The sequence below is a fragment of the Gorilla gorilla genome, chromosome 1, assembly GCF_029281585.2.
Source record: "Gorilla gorilla gorilla isolate KB3781 chromosome 1, NHGRI_mGorGor1-v2.1_pri, whole genome shotgun sequence".
Taxonomy (NCBI): domain Eukaryota; kingdom Metazoa; phylum Chordata; class Mammalia; order Primates; family Hominidae; genus Gorilla; species Gorilla gorilla.
Genome location: NC_073224.2, coordinates 177503527 through 177523265, shown reverse-complemented (window position 1 = coordinate 177523265; position 19739 = coordinate 177503527). Strand labels below are relative to the sequence as shown.

General features: G+C 37.0%; 1 protein-coding gene across 12 annotated transcripts in view; it reads right to left on the bottom strand.

Annotated features, from left to right (window-relative positions):
• The window catches only part of DOCK7 (dedicator of cytokinesis 7), a 239067-nt gene that overhangs the window by 11590 nt on the left and 207738 nt on the right, over nucleotides 1-19739 (bottom strand). For 8 of the 12 annotated variants that reach the window (XM_055362977.1, XM_055363079.1, XM_019019139.3 and 5 more), the window contains 5 exons: nucleotides 10458-10583; nucleotides 8820-8909; nucleotides 8461-8697; nucleotides 7962-8105; nucleotides 6741-6847 (listed from right to left, as the gene is read on the bottom strand). In XM_055362977.1, the coding sequence (XP_055218952.1) occupies nucleotides 6741-6847; nucleotides 7962-8105; nucleotides 8461-8697; nucleotides 8820-8909; nucleotides 10458-10583 (704 nt within the window). Of the gene's footprint in view, nucleotides 1-6740; nucleotides 6848-7961; nucleotides 8106-8460; nucleotides 8698-8819; nucleotides 8910-10457; nucleotides 10593-19739 lie in introns of all 12 variants that reach the window. The other 4 variants (XM_019019154.4, XM_055363026.1, XM_019019142.3 and 1 more) reach the window with 1 other exon arrangement.

The following is a 19739-nucleotide window of genomic DNA, read 5'->3' as shown; positions in this document are numbered from 1 at the left end:
GTTATGCATGACTTCACAGCTTTTACAACAGGGCCAATCAAAGAAACCATGAAATAGTTGTAGATATGGCTTAAAAGGTGGAGAGTGAAGGGTTTCAAGATATGGATCTTGGAGAAATTCAAGAGCTAATAGAAACTATACCACAGGAATTAACAGAAGATGACTTGATGGAGATGAATGCTTCTGAACCACTGCCAGAAAATAAGGCAGAAAATGGAAGCAGCAGTGCCAGAAAACAAACTGACATGAGACCATCTGGCATAAGGGTTTCAATAACCTAAGACTGCTTCTGACTTCTTTTACAATATGGACTGTTTATGATAAGGGCACAGAAACTAAAGCAAGTGGTGGAAGAATGACTGTACCATATGGAAACATTTTTAGAAAAATGAAAAAGCAAAAATGTCAGACAGAAATTATGATATCCATACAGATGAATTCACAGCTGAATTCTACCAGACATTCAAAGAAGAACTGGTACCAATCCTACTGACATTATTCCACAAGACAGAGAAAGAGATAATCCTTCCTAAATCATTCTACGAAGCCAGTATCACCCTAATACCAAAACCAGGAAAGGACATAACAAAAAAAGAAAACCACAGAACAATATCCCTGATGAACATAGATGCAAAAATCTTTAACAAAATTCTAACTAACCAAATCCAACAGCATAGCAAAAAGATAGTCCACCATGATCAAGTGAGTTTCATGTCAGGGATGCAGGGATGGTTTAACATACATGAGTCAATAAATGTGATACACCACAAAAACAGAATTAAAAACAAAAATCACATGATTATCTCCACAGATGCAGAAAAAGCAAATGACAAAATCCAGCACCCCTTGATGATTAAAAGCATCAAGGCCGGGCGCGGTGGCTCATGCCTGTAATTCCAGCACTTTGGGAGGCCGAGGCGGGCGGATCACCTGAGGTTGGGAGTTTGAGACCAGCCTGGCCAGCATGGTGAAACCCTGTCTCTAATAAAAATACAAAAATTAGCCAGGCGTGGTGGCAGGTGCCTGTAATCCCAACAACTCAGGAAACTGAGGCAGGAGAATCGCTTGAACCCGGGAGGCAGAGGTTGCAATGAGCCAAGATCACGCCATTGCACTCCAGCCTGGGCAACAGAGCGAGACTCTGTCTCAAAAAAAAAAAAAAAAAAAAAGCAACAGCAAAATTGGCATACAAAGGGACATACCTCAATGTAATAAAAGCCATCTATGACAAATCCACAGCCAACATAATACTGAATGGGGAAAAGCTGAAAGTATTCCCTCTGAGAACTGAACAAAACAAGGATGTCCACTCTTACCACTTCTCTTCAACATAGTACTGGAAGTCCTAGCCAGAGCAATCAGACAAGAGAAAGAAATAAAGCGAATCCAAATCAGTAAAGATGAAGTCAAGCTGTCACTGTTTGCTGATGATATCATTGTATACCTAGAAAACCCTAAAGACTCCTCCAAAAAGCTTCTAGAACTGATAAATACATTCAGCAAAGTTTCAGGATACAAAATTAATGTACATTAATTAGTAGCTCTGCTATACACCAACAGCAACCAAGCTGAGAATCAAATCAAGAACTCAACCCCTTTATAATAGCTGCAAAAAAAAAAAAAACGCAAAAATCTTAAGAATATACCTATCCAAAGAGGTGAAAGACCTCTACAAGGAAAACTACAAAACACTGCTGAACTAAATCACAGACGACACTAACAAATGGAAACACATCCCATGTTCATGGATGGGTAGCATCAATATTGTCAAAATGACCATACTGCCAAAAGCAATCTACAAATTCAATGCAATTCCCATCAAAATACCACCATCATTCTTCACAGACCTAGAAAAAACAATCCTAAAATTCACAAGGAACCAAAAAGAGCCCACATAGCCAAAGCAAGACTAAGCAAAAAGAACAAATCTGGAGGCATCACATTACCTGATTTTAAACTATACTATAAGGCCACAGTCACCAAAACAGCATGATACTGGTATAAAAATAGGCACATAGACCAATGGAACAGAATAGAGAAGCCAGAAATAAACCCAAATACTTACAGCCAACTGATCTTCGACAAAGCAAACAAAAACATAAAGTGGGGAAAGGACACCCTATTCAACAAATGATACCGGGATAATTGGCAAGCCATATATAGGAGAATGAAACTGGATCCTCATCTCCCACCTTATACAAATCAACTCAAGATGGATCAAGGACTTACATCTAATACCTGAAACTATAACTAGAAGATAGCATTGGAAAAATCCTTCTAGACATTGGCTTGGGCAAAGATTTCATGACCAAGAACTCAAAAGCAAATGCAATAAAAACAAAGATAAATAGGCAGGACTCAATTAAACTAAAGAGCTTTTGTATGGCAAAAGGAACAGTCAGCAGAGTAAACAGACAACCCACAGAGTGGGAGAAAATCTTCACAATCTATGCCTCTGACAAAGGACTAATATCCAGAATCTACAATGAACTCAAACAAATTAGCAAGAAAAAAAACAAATAATTTCATCAAAAAGTGGGCTAAGGACATGAACAGACAATTCCCAAAAGAAGATATACAAATGGCCTACATATGAAAAAATGCTCAACATCACTAATGATCAGGGAAATGCAAATCAAAACCACAATGCAATACCTACCACCTTGTCCTGCAAGAATGGCCATAACCAAAAACTCAAAAAAAAAAAAAAAATGGATACTGCTGTGGATGCGGTAAAAAGGGAATACTTCTGCACTGTTGGTGGGAATGTAAACTAGTACAACCACTATGGAAAACAGTGTGGAGATTCCTTAAAGAACTAATTCTTTAAAGAACTAAAAGTAGAACTACCATTTGATAGTAAAATGGACGAAGTCATTTCATGAAAAAGATACTTGCACACACATATTTATAGCAGCACAATTTGTAATAGCAAAAATGTGGAACTGGCCCAAATGCCCATCAATCAATGAATAAAGAAGCTGTGGTGTATACATACGATGGAATATTACTCAGCCATAAAAAGGAATGAGTAAATAGCATTCACAGCAACCTGTACGGGATTAGAGATTATTTATTCTAAGTGAAGTAACTCAGGAATGAAAAAACCAAACATCTTATGTTCTCACTCATTAAGTGGGAGCTAAGCTATGAGGATGCAAAGGTGTAACAATGATACAATGGACTTTGAGGACTCGGTGAGAAAGGGTGGGAAGGGATGAGGGATAAAAGACTGGGATGAGGGATAAAAGACTATCAACTGGGTTCAGTGTATACTGCTTGGGTGATGGGTGCACCAAAATCTCACAAATCACTACTAAAGAACTTACTCCACTTTCAGAGGCCGAGGCAGGCGGATCATGAGGTCAGGAGTTCGAGACCAGCATGACCAACATGATGAAACCCTGTCCCTACTAAAAATACAAAAATTAGCCGGGCATGGTGGTGGGCACCTGTAATCCCAGCTACTCAGGAGGCAGAGGCAGAAGAATAGCTTGAACCCAGGAGGCAGAGGGTGCAGTGAGCTGAGATTGTGCCATACTCCAGCTTGGGCAACATAGCGAGACTCCGTCTCAAACAAAACAAAACAAAAAAACTTACTCATGTAACCAAATACCACCTGTTCCCCAAAAACCTATGGAAATTAAAAAAAAAATTATGATGTCTATAAAGTTATACTGAGTGTGCTTGCCCCTTCTGCCTCCCCTGCTACCTCCTCCACCTCCTCTGCCTCTGCCACTCTTTAGACAGCAAGATCAACCCCACTTCTTTATCCTCCTCCATAGACTCCTCAACATGAAGGCAAGGAGGATGAAGCCCTTTATGATGATCCACTTCCACTTAATGAAGAGTAAAATATATTTTCTCTTCCTTATGATTTTCTTAATAACATTTTCTTTTCTCTAGCTTACTTTACTGTTAGAAGACAGTATATAATACATATAACATAAAAACTATGTACCTAATGACTGTATTATCAGTAAGGCTTCCAGTCAATAGCAGGCTATTAGTTAAGTTTCTGGGCGGGGAGGGTCAAAAGTTTTCATGGGTTTTCAGCTGTACAAGGGACAGCACCCCAACCTCTGTGTTGTTCAAGGTCAACTGTACTTAGAAACTTTTTAGAATGTACTACATACTGTGAGCCAATAAAAATGTTCACGTAGGCTGGGCATGGTGGTTCTTCCCTGTAATCCTAGTACTTTGGGAGGCTGAGGTGGGAGGATCGCTTGAGGCCAAGAGTTCGAGACCAGCCAGGGCAACATACCGAGACTTCATCTCTACCAAAAACACCCAGCCAACCAAACACAACCAGGCATGGTGGTGCACACCATAAGGCTGAGACAGGAGGATCCCTTGAACCCAGGAGTTTGAGGCTGCAGTGAGTTGTGACTGCACTACAGAGTCTGGGTGACAAAGTGAGACCTTGTCTCTAAAACAAAAAATGTTCATGTACTGTGCCTCAGTCATCTCATGCTGGAAATTTTAATTTAACAAAAGAAAAAGATCCATTGTAGTATAAACTATACCACATTCAAATTCAACTTAAATTCTAGTATATTAATTTTAGGAAATAATGTAACCATGAAAATTATAGTTTAAACTCTAATTGAAAAATAAGAATTTAAGATTATAAGTATATTATGACTATAGTATATTAATTTGAAGAATATAACCATTAGAATAGTTTAAACTTTAATTGAAAAATAATTTAAGATTATACGTACGACTATTGTAAAATACATATGCATAAAGGTGTACTATTTAGTTACCATACTGAATGGTAACACACAAAAATAAAAAATGTAGTATTGGCTATAACTCCTTTGTAAGGTTTATATTATGTAGTTTTATTTTTGTTGCTGTTATTTCGGTTTTTTTGTTTTGTTTTGTTTTTTTAGATGGAGTACTCACTCTGTTGCCAGTGGCATGATCTCAGCTCACTGTAACCTCCATCTCCTGGGTTCAAGCAATTCTCTCTGCCTCAGCCTCCCAAGTAGCTGGGATTACATGCGCCCACCACCATGCTCGGCTAATTTTTGTATTTTTCAGTAGAGAGGGGTTTCACCATGTTGGCCAGGCTGGTCTTGAACTCCTGAGCTCTGGTGATCCACCTGCCTCAGCCTCCCGAAGTGCTGGAATTACAGGCGTGAGCCACTCACGCCCCACCTCTTGTTTGTTTTTTTGCAATATAAAAGGAGAAAACCTTCTCTACAGATAGTAACACTTAAGGAGACCTGTTGACTACAGGAATTCATTACCCTATAGTAAGTGTATACAAAAAGAAGGACATTTAAGAACTGTAGTCATGGTAAAATATTCCAAAAACAAAAGCAAGAAACAAAGCACTTGATTGTTACTAAATGTCTATGACCTAAAGAAGTATGTACTGTTCCATAATCATCTGGTTTACAAAGATGGTAGGGTGTATTTTGTTGTTGTTTTCTTACACCTCCCAAATAATAAAATTAATGCCAGAAATCAGTCAATTCTAAAAGCAGGAAACAGGTTTCTATTACTACCACAGTTCACCTGATAAATACTTGCTTTCGTTCTGAGAGTCTAGAATTTTGGTACATCTCAGAGAGAGGGTGCCTACATGACCAGCCCCTGATAAAAACTTTTGGCACTGAGTCTCCAATGAGGTTCCCTACAACATTTCACACCTGCTGTCACAACTCATTGCTGGAGGAATTAAGCAAGTCCTGTGTGACTTGACTGGCAGAGGACCCTTTGAAGCTTGCTCCTGGTTTCCTCCAGATTTCACTCCATGCACCTTTTTCCTTTGCTGACTTTACTTGGTATTCTTTCAGTGCAATAAATCACAGGCACCAGTATAACTATACGCTGAGTCCTGTGAGTCCTCCTAGCAAATCACTGAAATTGGGGATAGTCTTGGGGACTGACACACCCATAAATTATTTCACCTAATCTGCACAGCTTCCCTACGGGAGGTAGCTATTATTATCTTTACTTTATAGATTAGAAAATGCAGGATCATAGAAATTAAGTGACCTGGAAAAGCACAATTAATGATAAGGTCAGGATCTAAACACAAGTTTTTTGCTTCCAAGTTTAGTGCTTGTAAGTATCCTGGGGGGAGGGAAGCAGAAACTCAAATATTGAAGATTCACAACAAATAGTAGCTTTTAAATTAAATGATCTAATAGTAGTTTCAAGTTAATAAAATTTCCTGAGCCTTGGCTTTTCTAATTTTTAAAATTAAATACATGGCACTATAGAGTATGGTAGGGTTGTGGGAGAGGGGAGTAAGTATATGCTATTAAAGAATAGTAAATTCTACACAGATTACTTATTATTGTCAACCGCTTTTCTGTTTTTTTGTTTTCTCTCTCTCTCTTTCTGACACAGGCTCCTGCTCTGTCACCCAGGCTGGAGTGCAGTGTACAATCATAGTTTACTGCAGCCTCCAACTCCTAGCTCAAGCGATTCTCCTGTCTCAGCCTCCTGAGTAGCTGGCACTACAGGCGCACAACCTACACTTGGCTATTTTTTAAATTTTTTTCGTAGAGATGGGGTCTTGCTTTGTTTTCCAGGCTGGTCTCAAACTCCTGGCCTCAAATGATTCTTCTGCCTCAGCCTCCCAAAGTGCTGAGATCGCAGGTGTAAGCCACTGTGCCTAGCCTATTTTCTCTTTTCAATGGTTCCTTAAGGCCCTTATGTCATACTGTGGTATTGGACAGTCTCAATTTGAAGATCTTTATGCAGAAAGCCTTGAATACCTTTTAGTAAAATCTTTAAAGCAGAGTCGCAGTTTATTATGATGTCTGAAGAGCTTTGGGTCACTAGGTATTTCAGACAGAAAAACCTGGGCAACTTCCAAAGGACCCTGCAAAATAAGAAAATAAGAAGTGTGTTTTTTTGTTATCTCTAAAATCACAGAGACAGAATTTACTCAAATGATTTTTCTTAGCTCTGAGATGGCTGCATTTAAGCTTAATGCATCTATGCCTATGCCTATATTAAAACTCCACAGACTGTTTCAGTATTTTCTAATTTCATTCTACATTCTTATCTAGTGGAATTAACTTCTTATGAGTTTATTCTTCAAAGAAACAGAATAGGAACTCAAGGACTGACTACTATGTTCATTAATGTATTTTGCTTTGTATTTTTCACATTCTTTAATGTATCCTGGATGTAAAAGTTGTCAAGCTACTACATCTGCCAATCTGCTGATTATCAGAGTTGATTTTGCTAAAACAGCTTCCCTCAGTATTCCAAAGGTATTCCGGACATTGTGTTAAAGAAGATAATCTTTTGTAAGCTACATCATTTGGAGACAAAACCTTAAAATCATGCATGTTTCTAGGAGGTAAAGGTCTTAAGGTATTTATTTCAGTTTTGGTGGGGCACTTTTTGGCTTTGTTCTTTTAATCTGAAAAGTAGTTAAGACATGGTACAGGAAATCTTACTTGAAGCCTTTCTGTATTTTCCCTTATCATGGAATATTCCTAAGACTGGGGCCATGCCTAAAATCATAAACAAAATAATTTTAATGAACCAACCACAAGGACTAATGGGGATGGCTTCTAATCTGCATATGACAAAAGAACAATAATTTCTTGTGTCAATATATTTTTCAAATTAAAAAAATGATTCCATATCACTTATTTAATCCTCACAACTTATTGTAAAGGAGATCTGGGGAAGGTAACATCAGGGAGAATCTAACATAGTAGAGGTTCACAAATATGCACATAGCTCTGAAAATGAGTCCTTGTTTTAAAGATCACATTCTTTTGTACAAGCTTTTTAAGGAAATATTATTTTAAGTGAATCAATTCCTTCTTAACAGAATTTATAAGATCGCATAGGTAGAAAAATACAGGCAGTAGAGAAGGCAGATACTTTTCATTTGACTTAACAATTATTTCTGATCTGAAATTATCCCAAATCGTATTTACAGCTTAAATCACACAGTGCTAGCAAAAAGCACTAACCTGATTCACTGTTGTGCCTACAGATCCCTGGAGTACCATCTGAAGCATTTTGGGGTCTGCGGGATCCTGATGTGTTGCAAATGCCAACTCCTGTGTCTTTTTCTGCATGTCCTCAATAGCAACTTCAATTGGTGTTAAGATGATCTGAGTAAAAGAGCATCTGTGAAATCAGTGTACTGACTGAAAACTATTTAATGAACTTTATGTATAATCAACTGAAATTAGAAAAAAAAAGATCAATTGTAAACTTTCATGTAACAATAAAATTCCAAACTTGGATTCCTAAATAAAAAAAAAAAAAATCAACCTTTTAAAGAAAAAGCTGGGGGTGAATTAGGGTCTTAGAAAAGAAGTAAAAAATTGAGGACTCAAAAATGGGTAAAGTTCTAATATGTTATGGTATAAGGGATGGTACATATCTTCTGGTACATCTGAGTTGTTGTTACATGGCTTGAATGTATTTGCTTCACTAATGCTGTTTGCCCATTAATGGACTTACCTCTTCTTTATGAGTGACATTGACCCTTGTTTTAATATAAGGAAAGGCATGAGACGTAGTCAGAATGGTCTTCCTTTTGAATTGTTCATGAAGTTCCCCATGGGCACGGCCATCTAAAGTAAAGGGTGTACAGTACATGAATCGGCGAAGATTGTAATTTTTGTCGAAATAGGTGATTCTGTCCTTCATCTCATATGTGTCAAAGTATGGCTCCACATAGGTAATCTGAATATATGCCTAGGAAAGAAAAAAGTCCTTCATTTCCTCACTGTTAAGTCATCATTTAGTCTTTCTCAAACAAAATTGCACAGAGGATTTCAAAGAGATGCCTATAATCATTATAGTCGAATCAACTATACCTTGTTAGGATCTAATTTACACTTGTCTACAGGATTAGAGTCTTTGATTACTTCAACCACATCCTCTCCAAATCTTTCTCCATAAAATCCCTACAATAAAGAAAAAGAAACATTTTATATGAAGTTAAAAAGACTGCGAAATAGAGAAGGCCTGAGGGTGACTCCTGAGCAAAATTAGGAGAATTAGTGAGTTCTGTACAATCATATCAATAATTAAAAGATAATGATTTAGGCTTACAAAAATTATACTAGCTTATAAATTAGCATGGTCTCGGTCCATATTTAGTTGACATTATTCCCATCCACAAACTTTAAATAACACAAAATATCAGAAAACAACAATTTTCTCCAATAAAAATACAGGATTCCACAAGAAGTCCTCAAGAGAAACAAAAGGGAACAGAAAGCAAAGACAAAAGAAACTCATTATTGTTGATGTATAAAAATCTTAGTTTTACTGAGTTTGTTGTGGCTTGATTTCTTAGAGACCATGGGTTAATGAATAAACATTCATTTTTATGAGCTATTTTTTTAATCCCAGAATTTTCAAATAAAAGCATTGACCTGTTGCAGTTCTCTATGGGTTTACATTTTGAAAAGGCAACCTTAGGTCAAGAATATAGTGACTACTCCATATGACACTGAGTAGCAGCATGGGTAAAGGATGACGCTATTCCAAAGGAAAAATCGAATTTGAATCTTCAAAGGAGAAACCCCCACTGCTATCCCAAAGGTAATTTTTATAATTGAGTAAGTCTCAATTAATATTTCCCAAGACTTACACCTAACCTCTTGAAAAACAAAAAGTCACAGTTTGAGCCAATTTATGTCACTTTGGCCAGAGAAGTCACCAATAGGAATATAACATTCAAGAAATTAACATCAGTGAGAATAAAAACAAACCCAGAGCACTACTTCTCTAACTGCTTTGTGAATACAAATCACCTGGGGATCTTGTTAAAATGCAGACTTTGATTCGGAAGGGCTGGGGTGGGGTCTGAGGTTCTGCATTTCAAACAATCTCCCAGGTGAACCCAATGCTTCTGGTCCATCCACTACACTTTGAGTAACAAAAATAGAGAAAGGCTGGAAAGAATAACTATAACAGAAAATACTAGTTAGCCCAGTAAATATAAAACTCAATCATTTATGGTGAAAATTAAGAAATTATAAAGATTAAAGGAAGTGTTTTTAAGGTGTGATTTCAGGCCTTTACGTTCTAAAGATACCTCACCTGGAACCAGTTAAGCCAAAGAGATAATATGCTTGGGTCAGAAATTTCTTAGGGTTCTGGTTCTAGTTCAATTATTAGCTACTACTTAATTCTTTGTCTTTTTCAACAAAATGTGGGATTATACTATATATTTCTCCATTAAGTCGCAGTAATTCTGAAGGATACAGGGGTTTCTAAAATATGTGTGAAAATAGTCTCAAAAAATAAACAATATTACTATTTTATTGCTGCCATAAAAGATTTGAAAGAGTATTATTGTAACTATTAAAAGTCCTTATTCTCTAACGGAGTAGTTTATTTGGCAAGATCTGGCTTACTAAATGATTAGATCTGGATCTGAAAGTCTAATCATCAGAGAGAATACAAACTAAAGATGACATTTTATGAACCACCACAGCATTCACCTCCAATCTGTGAGATATCTCTGCAAGTTTGGTTATTGCAGGCTCCTTGTAAACAAATTCTTGTTCATCCAAATCCCCGAACTTGGTTCCATAAAAACCAACACGAAAATAGGTGCCAAACATCCGCTTACCATCCTAGGTTTAGGAAAATGGAGAAACTTTAATATGAAATCTTCCTGTTTTTCACATTATGTTTAGATTGTTACAGCATAAAATTTCCAAAACATTGCAAAAAGTTTTAATTCAAAATTATAATATTTTAAATGAAGGTTTAAACAAAGTAAACAGTCTTTCCTTTTTCATTATTTCTAACAAATAAGTATGCAAATGGGGCTACTAACAAGTGACTAAATCACATATAATATTTTTCGGAGTTTGTACGAAGTACCTCTATCACATTGGTCTATGTTTTTTAAATCTACATAACTGAGATAAATTAACTCATTTTCCTTATTGCAAGAAAAGATGCTTGATATAAACTGTCTTAATTGTACTGATACTAGAGCATACTAGGTCAAGTTAAATTTTAAAACAACACTTACATACTTTTAAATTAGCATTAGCCTTTATATAACCTCTTCACATATTAAATGAGATTGTAAAAGTTAGGAGTCAAAGATAGCACCGGGCATAGAGCAGGCAATGTAAATGTCAAGACCCTCCAGAATCACTAAAGCAAAAATTCTACAATTAGCAGCCCTGTGCCAATAAATTATTATTATTATTATTATTATTATTATTTAGATGGCGTCTCACTCTTTTGCCCAGGCTGGAGTGCAGTGGCACAATCTTGGCTCACTGCAACCTCTACCTCCCAAGTTCAAGTGATTCTCCTGCCTCAGCCTCCCGAGTAGCTGGGATTATAGGCATATGCCACCACACCTGGCTAATTTTTGTATTTTTAGTAGAGACGGGTTTCAGCATGTTGGCTAGGCTGGTCTCAAACTCCTGGCCTCAGGTGATCCACCCACCTCAGCCTCCCAAAGTGCTGAGATTATAGGCGTGAGCCACCGCACCCAGCCCAGTAAAAAATTTTTATGTAGAAGAGTTACTAAAAATGGAACAGAAAAGGAAAAAAAAAATCTATGAGTGAAAGATAATAAGTAAAAAATTTTTGAGATGAGTTGGTTATTCTAAATCACCCAAACCACCCATTGGCATGCATTAACTACACATTCATGTCAGGTACAAAGTACATTAAGGTCACCTTAACTCTCACACAGCATATCAGAAGACAAATTCTTTCAATAAAGATAAATATTTGGACACTTTCTATGCAATTTTTACAATTTTTTTTAAAAAAGTGTCACCTCAGCCTCCTGAGTAGCTGGGATTAGAGGTGTGTGCCACCTTGCTCAGCTAATTTTTACAATTTAGATACAAAATTATTTTAGGATTCTCTGATGGTGCCTATATGCGCATTACAAGTAAGTAAATACCTCTGAATTCTCTTTAAGCCTAATCTGCTTTATATTTATTTTTCCTATACTGAAAAAGCAAAAGACCATGTAAAATAAGCTAGAAATGCCACACATAATTAAGCAAAATGGGAAGCTCTAATCCTTAATTTACCAGTTTTATAATACCAAAAAAAAAGGTATAGTGATGAAAAATATCCCTACATTTTTGTCCAAAAACATGTAAAGTTTTAAAGAAAAATGTATTTGGAGCTAAAGAAAGTTGAGGCTTCTAATTTAAAAACATTTTTTCAGTTACTTTATTTCAAAATTTAACACACATAAAAATTAATTGATTTCTACAGCAAATTAATCCATCTATATAGATTGAATGATTCAACTAAAATTCTGATTAAAACCATAAGTAAGCCAACGGAACAACATAATAATAGTAAATTCTGACTTAAGTAATAAAGGCACTACATGAAACATAAAAAAAGAACCTAAGAAAATTACTTAAAAATTTGTCATTTTTTTCAAAACATGTCATACACATATATACACATACATTCCTACTTTTTATTTTTTATTTATTTTTAGTTTTTAGTTTTTTTGAGACAGGGTCTCACTCCATTACCCAGACTGGAATACAGTGGTGCGACCACAGCTCACTGCAGCTTCTGTCTCCTGGGCTCAAGTGATCCTTCCCTCAGTCTCCTGAGTAGCTGGGACTACAGAAGCATGCCACCACACCCAGCTAATTTTTTGTACTTTTTGTAGAGATGGGGTTTTGCCATGCTGCCCAGGCTGGTCTTGAACTCCTGGGCTCAAGTGATCTAGCCGCCTCAGCCTCCCAAAGTGCTGAGATTACAGGTGTGACCTGTAATATTAATATGCTGCTATTCTGGCAGTCCTCCTCTCAGAGGTTTCCAGTTTAAAACAATATTCCAATTCTTCAATATTGTGGCCCTTTAAATATTTGAAGATAACAATTAGGACTTGTTCCCTTTAGTTAAACTTTCCAGTTTTCAATCTTCATATGACAGTAATTTCTACTCTGTTGACACTTTATTACAATGCCATCCTTTAAAGTGTGATATCCCAGATATAACCATAATACTGTTGATGTGATCTGACCAATGAAGGTGTGTTGCTGGGCTCAATGTCACCTTGAATCTGAACATTGAATTTTATTAAGGTAGCTTAAAACTAACCTACCTCTTTTTATTATACTTTCTTATGACATTCGGTTCAAGCAAAAATAATTAATGGGTGTTTATTATGTTAGCCACTGTTCATCTTCAGTAATAGGAAAGTAAAAATAAGTTAGACTTGCTTCCCAAGAGAGTAAAAAATGTATTCAAATAATTACAAAAAAAGGGATATATGCTATATTAAAAAGAGGTATAAGGGAAGATTAATCTTGTTGCAAGTAAGTCACAACAGAGGTAATGCATAGGGTTCTACTCAAAATAAACGGCCAAGTGGACAGGGAAGGGAAGGAAGGCACACTGTGATAGAGGGTCAGGGGAAGGCAGATACAAATATCAGGGAAAGCGTTCATCCACTCAAATACTTATTGAGCGCTTACTATGTGTTAGCAAACTGTTCTAGATATTTATGATAAATCTGTGAACAGGCCAGGCCCGGTGGCTCATGCCCGTAATCCCAGCACTTTGGGAGGCCGAGGCGGGCGGATCACGAGGTCAGGAGATCCAGACCACCCTGGCTAACACGGTGAAACCCCGTCTCTACTAAAAATACAAAACATTAGCCTGGCGCCATGGCGGGTGCCTGCAGTCCCAGCTGCTCGGGAGGCTGAGGCACGAGAATGGCGTGAACCCGGGAGGCGGAGCTTGCAGTGCGCTGAGATCGCGTCACTGCACTCCAGCCTGGGCGACAGAGCGAGACTCCGTCTCAAAAAAAAAAAAAAAAAATCTGTGAACAAAAGGGACAAAGATGGTCAGGGTAGGTTTCATCTGAGCAAAGACTGAAGGAGATGGGAGACTTATTCATGTGAATCCCTGAGCGACGTGCATCCCAGGCAGAGGAAAGAGCCAGTGCAAAGATCCGAAGGCTAAAGCCTACCGAGTGTGTTTGAGGAACAGGAAGGTAAGCAGTGTGGTTGGAGCAGAGTAAGCAAACAGGTAGAATCGGATGAGATAAGGTTAGAGAAGTAACTACAAGGAGTTACTGGATATTTAAAAATAAATGTGTGCAGAATGGAGTGGAGGAGAGAGCATCAGGGGATGAGGCTAGAAAGAAAGGCTGAGAATTTGACTATTTTCAACTTAGACTCCCTCTAGTGTCAAACTACTATGGAAGTATATGCTTCATGGAAGCACAGCCATATTGCTTCGCCTGCAGGAAAAACTCACTTCATCTTTATTTCTTCTTCAGAGCTTTGGACCACAGGATGATACCTGTTTTTCTTCTGAATTAAAACAAAAACAAAAACAAAAAACTTTCCTATAAATTAGCCTGTTTTTCTAGCATTACCTTTCTTTACTGTTATGAATCCTTTCTGAACTTTCTATCACTCCTCACAATACAGCTTATTCTTCCTTAGCGATTCTACTTACTGCTTCTACAATCCTCTGGGTGATAAAACTATGTCCGGGACAAAGAAATCCATCACCATGTTTCTAAATGGTTCAAACCTCTTGTGACAAATATATCATAAATCTATTTTAGTTTTGTTGTCTTTATTAAGCAAGAAACATTCCGTTGGACTAGTTGTATATTTCCACAGTGACATCATTTCTCTAACTTCTTTTATCCTCTCCCAGTTGTTTTCCATTATGCTTCCTTTAAGTTAACTGATTTCCATATAGGCATACCAGTATTTCACACAATGGTGATCTTTCTTTCCTTCTGCTAGGTTTATTCCTCTTAAAGAGCATTTACCAGTTCACTTCTAGTTGCAGATCTCAACTGGGAAATATAAAACCTCTTAGATTTTATTAACTAGTGTTAAGATTTCTAATAGTAATTATGATTAAATCATATTAACAACAAAAATAACAACTTTCAACATTTTTTGAGTACTTACTATGTGCTAGACACTGGTTAACCACTTTACATGTATTATATCAATCCTTATCACAACTTTATGTGATAGATTATTTTCACCCTCATTTTATAGAGGAGGAAAAGTATCTTGCCAAAGGTCACGCTGTTAGTAAGTGGTGGAGTGGGAAGTTAAACTCTAATATATTTGACACCCGACTCTAAGGTTTTTTTTTTTTTTTTTTTTGAGACAAAGTCTCACTCTTGTTGCCCAGGCTGGAGTGCAATGGCGCAATCTTAGCTCACCACAACCTCCGCCTCCCGGGTTCAAGCGATTCTCCTGCCTCAGCCTCCCAAGTAGCTGGGATTACCACCATGTCCGGCTAATTTTGTATTTTTAGTACAGACAGGGTTTCTCCATGTTGGTCAGGCTTAGGTGATTCACCTGCCTCAGCCTCCCAAAGTGCTGGGATTACAGACATGAGCCACCACGCTCAGCCTCAAGCTCTTAATTAAGCTTTATGTTCCCCATATTCTATATATACTGGTATAAACACCAGGACATTAGCATAACCCCTGAACTATCATCCACTTCTCTGGTGTTTTCTTGAGAATTCTTACAAATTTCCTCAAGAAATTCTTTTGAGGATTACCTCCTTCCCTATGTTGTTTTCCTCTATATTTCATCCTCTACTGCAATTATTTTTGCATGCTTGCATATCCTTTATACTTCAGCATAAAAATCAGGTTGGTGGCTTACTGACAAAACACATTCTTCCAAGATATATTGTACTCCACTTCTTATCAGAAGGACATATCTGACCATTTTATGTCCCAGTCCGAAAAAAAGAAACCACATCTAATATCATCTACATAGTAAATATTTGCTGTCCATATTTTTCTTTCTTTTTAAAAGACAGGGTCTTACTATGTCACCCAGGCTAGAGTGCAGTGGTGATCATAGTTCACTGTAACCTCAAACTCTTGGGCCTAAGTGATCTTCCTGCTTCAGTCTCCCAAGTAGCTAGGACCACAGGTACACACCACCATGCCCAGCTAATTTTTTTTTTTTTTTTTTGGGTAGAGATGAGATCTCACAGTGTTGCCCAGACTGGTTTCAAACTTCAGGCCTCAAGCGATCCTCCCGCCTAGGCCTCCCATAATGTTGGGATTACAGGTGTCAGCCACAATGCTGGGCTTTCATATCTTTCTTTTTCTTCTCAAAAGTAGCATAAGGGGCAGAAAAAAATCAGTGGTATGGGATATATTACCAGGTGCTCAGTTATGGGTCTATACCAGTCATCAGGGAGTCACTAACTACCAGAAAGTATCTCCTCTTAGAGATACTAAGATTCTTCCCATTTACTATGTTTTCCTTAACTTTCTTCATATCTAACTTTACCTTTCTGAGGTAAAGGCTTATGGATGTTTTATACCTACAATGTTCTGATTTCTTTTTTTTTTTTTGAGACAGGGTCTCGTTTTGTTGCCCAGGCTGGAGCATAGTAGCATGGTCTCGGCTCACTGCAAACTCTACCTCCCCGGCTCAAGCAATCCTCCCACCTCAGCCTTCCAAGTAGCTGAGACCACAGGTACATGCCCCGGCAATTTTTTTTGTTTCTTTTTGGTAGAGACATGGGTTTTGCCATGTTGACCATGCTGGTCTTAAACTCCTGAACTAAAGCGATCCTCCCACCTTGGCCTCCCAAAGTGCTGGAATTACAGGTGTGGGCCACTGTGCCTGACCTGTTTTACTTTCTCCTTTAGAGTGTCACATTTACCCACTCGACTACCCAAAAGTACTTGTTTTCACTATGCTCTATTCTTGAATTTTTATTTCATTTCCTTCTTTCAGAGTTGATCCCCCTGCTCATTATAATTTGCTGTTTCTAATCCTGTTCTATCTTTTAACTGCTTGGATGTGTTACTTTATGTCACTCAGCTTTAGTGTGGATTGAAGAAAATAAAAATCCAACAGAAGCCACTGAGCCAGAACTATGGCCAGTATTTCTGAACATATAAAAACCAAAATACTGGCTCACATTCATGTCCATTCAGTCCAATAATGAGAGTTAAGATATAGTCAATTTGCATCTGTCAATCTCAAAAGTTAGGGTAATCTATATTTCCTTAGGGATCTAGTAGAGATCTTCTCTAGCCTTTCCAGAAAATGTAAGATATACTTTACTAGAGTAGTGGTGTTCTTTAAAGAAATATGTTGTGATCTTTGAATGGAAAAAAAAGTATCACATGACTATGTTATCATTGGGGATTGATTTTTCTGAAAAATTTAAACTTGTATTAGTGTACTTCTGAATACAAATTCGTCACTATTTGATAACTGAACAAACTTCTTTTTTAACCCTGACCCTAAGATAGGGTCTCACTCTGTCATCCAGGCTAGAGTGCAGTGGCACCATCATAGCTCACTGCAGCCTTGATGCCTGGGCTGAAGCAATCCTCCTGCCTCTGCCTCCCGAGTAGCTGGGAGTACATATGCACAACACCATACCTGGCCAATTTTTCTAATTTTCTGTAGAGATGGTCTCACTATGTTGTCCAGGCTGGTACAAACATAATTACAAAAAAAAAAAAAAATATATATATATATATATATATACATAACATAGAAAGTGGTTATAAAAATTTTCATACAGAAATTTAACATTTCTCTTTCTGCTAAAAATAATTAAATATGCATCATAAAAAAAGAAGAGTTCAAAACATGCTTTTAGGCTGGGCATAGTGGCTCATTCCTATAATCCTAGCACTTTGGGAGGCTGAGGCAGGTGGATCGCTTGGGGCCAGGAGTTTGAGATCAACCTGAGCAACATGGCACAACCCTGTCTCTACAAAAATACAAAAAATTAGCTGGTGGCATGCGCCTACAGTCCTAGCTACTCGGGAGGCTGAGGTGGGAAGATCACCTGAACCCAGGAGGTGTCAAGGCTGCAGTGAGCTGTGATCGTGCCACTGCACTCCAGTCTGAATTACAGAGTGAGACCCCATCTCATAAACAAAAATTTTAAAAGACAACAAACATGCTTTTACTTCCTACTATTTCGAGGGAAAAGTAAAAATAAAAGTGAACACTAAACAGCCATTAAAGAACTGAAACTACCAGAGGAGATAACAGCCACATGACTCCTGAAAGGTTCATGATTTATTATTTTGCATGGTAAAGACTTTACTGAAATACTAAGTTTTAGAGTTATCTTTCACACACACACACACACACACACACACACACCCCTCTAAAAAGCTTTGCCAACTCAAATAATTTGAACTAAATCAAGGAGCACAATAAAAAAATGAAACATGTGACTAATATATAAGCCCAGATGGGGTTTTCCTGTAAGTTGGGGAGCAAGTTATCAATTCAAAGAGCCTTTCTACAATGCACAGATTATCCTTACTGGACTTCAATCCAGTGAAAGCTCTACCAGAATACTAGAAAATTAGCTAGGAAACATTGCTTTTAGAAAAAACAAAACTACTGAAGTTTTCATCAAGTCAAAAAGAAAAATATCCACAAGATAGAACTTACCACAATAGACAATAGTAAAAGTGGGGAGTAGGGTCAGCAACCAGGGACAAGAGAGAAGAGAAAACAGAAAGCATTTTAATTACAGAAATTTCAAAACAAATAAGCAGCAAATGGTAGAAAACACATTTTTTAAATGCAGGCATCCATTTAAGTTTTACAAAGGAAAAGCAAAAAACAAACGTGCAACAAATTTAGCAGCTACAAAGCTAAAGGTCCGGTAAAAGGTAGTGACAAGTATATAAACAAGAAAATAAAGTCTGTGAGACTTTTACCATGCAATAAACATGATGACAGAATGATATTAATGTCATAACCAGTGAAAATTATACCTTTCAGGGGTCGATTTAGCATCACGGAAACTAGTAATAAACTGCTCAGAGGTTTCAATTTATTATTTTATGCCTAATTTTCAACTAATTCTATTTAATGTTAGGAAATTTATAAGGAGTTTTATCATTCATAGATAACCATGGCAAGTCTCTTTATGTATGTCTTAACTGAGCCATAGGAATGAGGATTATATTTTGAGTATTAATACAGTCATATACATTTAATCTAGAGAATTAAGGTAGATTTATAAAAGTACTGGCTTCATCTAAAGAAAAACAAGACTTGGGTACTATTTCAGAAATGGAGGAAAACTCAGTAGTAATATTCATTCCCAAGTTTTTCTATTTGGGTCTTAAAACAAGGATTGCAATGCAAACCCAAAAAGAGAAGCTTAAGCTGTTCGATCAACATAAATCTGACAACAAGTGAGAGGCAAAGCACACAACTTTACAAATATACCTAGCTTTAAATAAACCTGACTTATTACTACCTTGCTTTACCTCATGAAAATAAATTAGGGCATATTTTATAGAATTATTTCCTTTGCAGAAACGTTTAAAATAATGGTAATCAATTCTTCCTGGCATTTTTTTCGGGTAAGATTGTATTTACATATAACTTTTTGTGAGTCTTAACTACTACATAAAAGGAAGCATGTGTAGTCTTATCAAACAATATATCAAATGCTGTCAGAATACAAGGTCAAATTAAATTATAAGTTCTCTTAATTTCTTTATCCCTTTCCCCAACAAAATTTAAATGACAAAAGTGAATTTCTTTCCTCAGTAGTGCTCATAGTCAAGGTGAAGTGACTCAAGATCAAATTAACACAGTATCTCATCAATTCTAAAATGTACTTTTTTTGCTCACATTTTAATGTTTTTGTAGTTGGTATTCATCTTTCAACTAATAGGATATCCTGGTTTAATACACAGGGATTTTTTTTTTCCTTTCTTAAAGGCATATAAAATACTAGTATGTTTTGTAATTGATGCCATC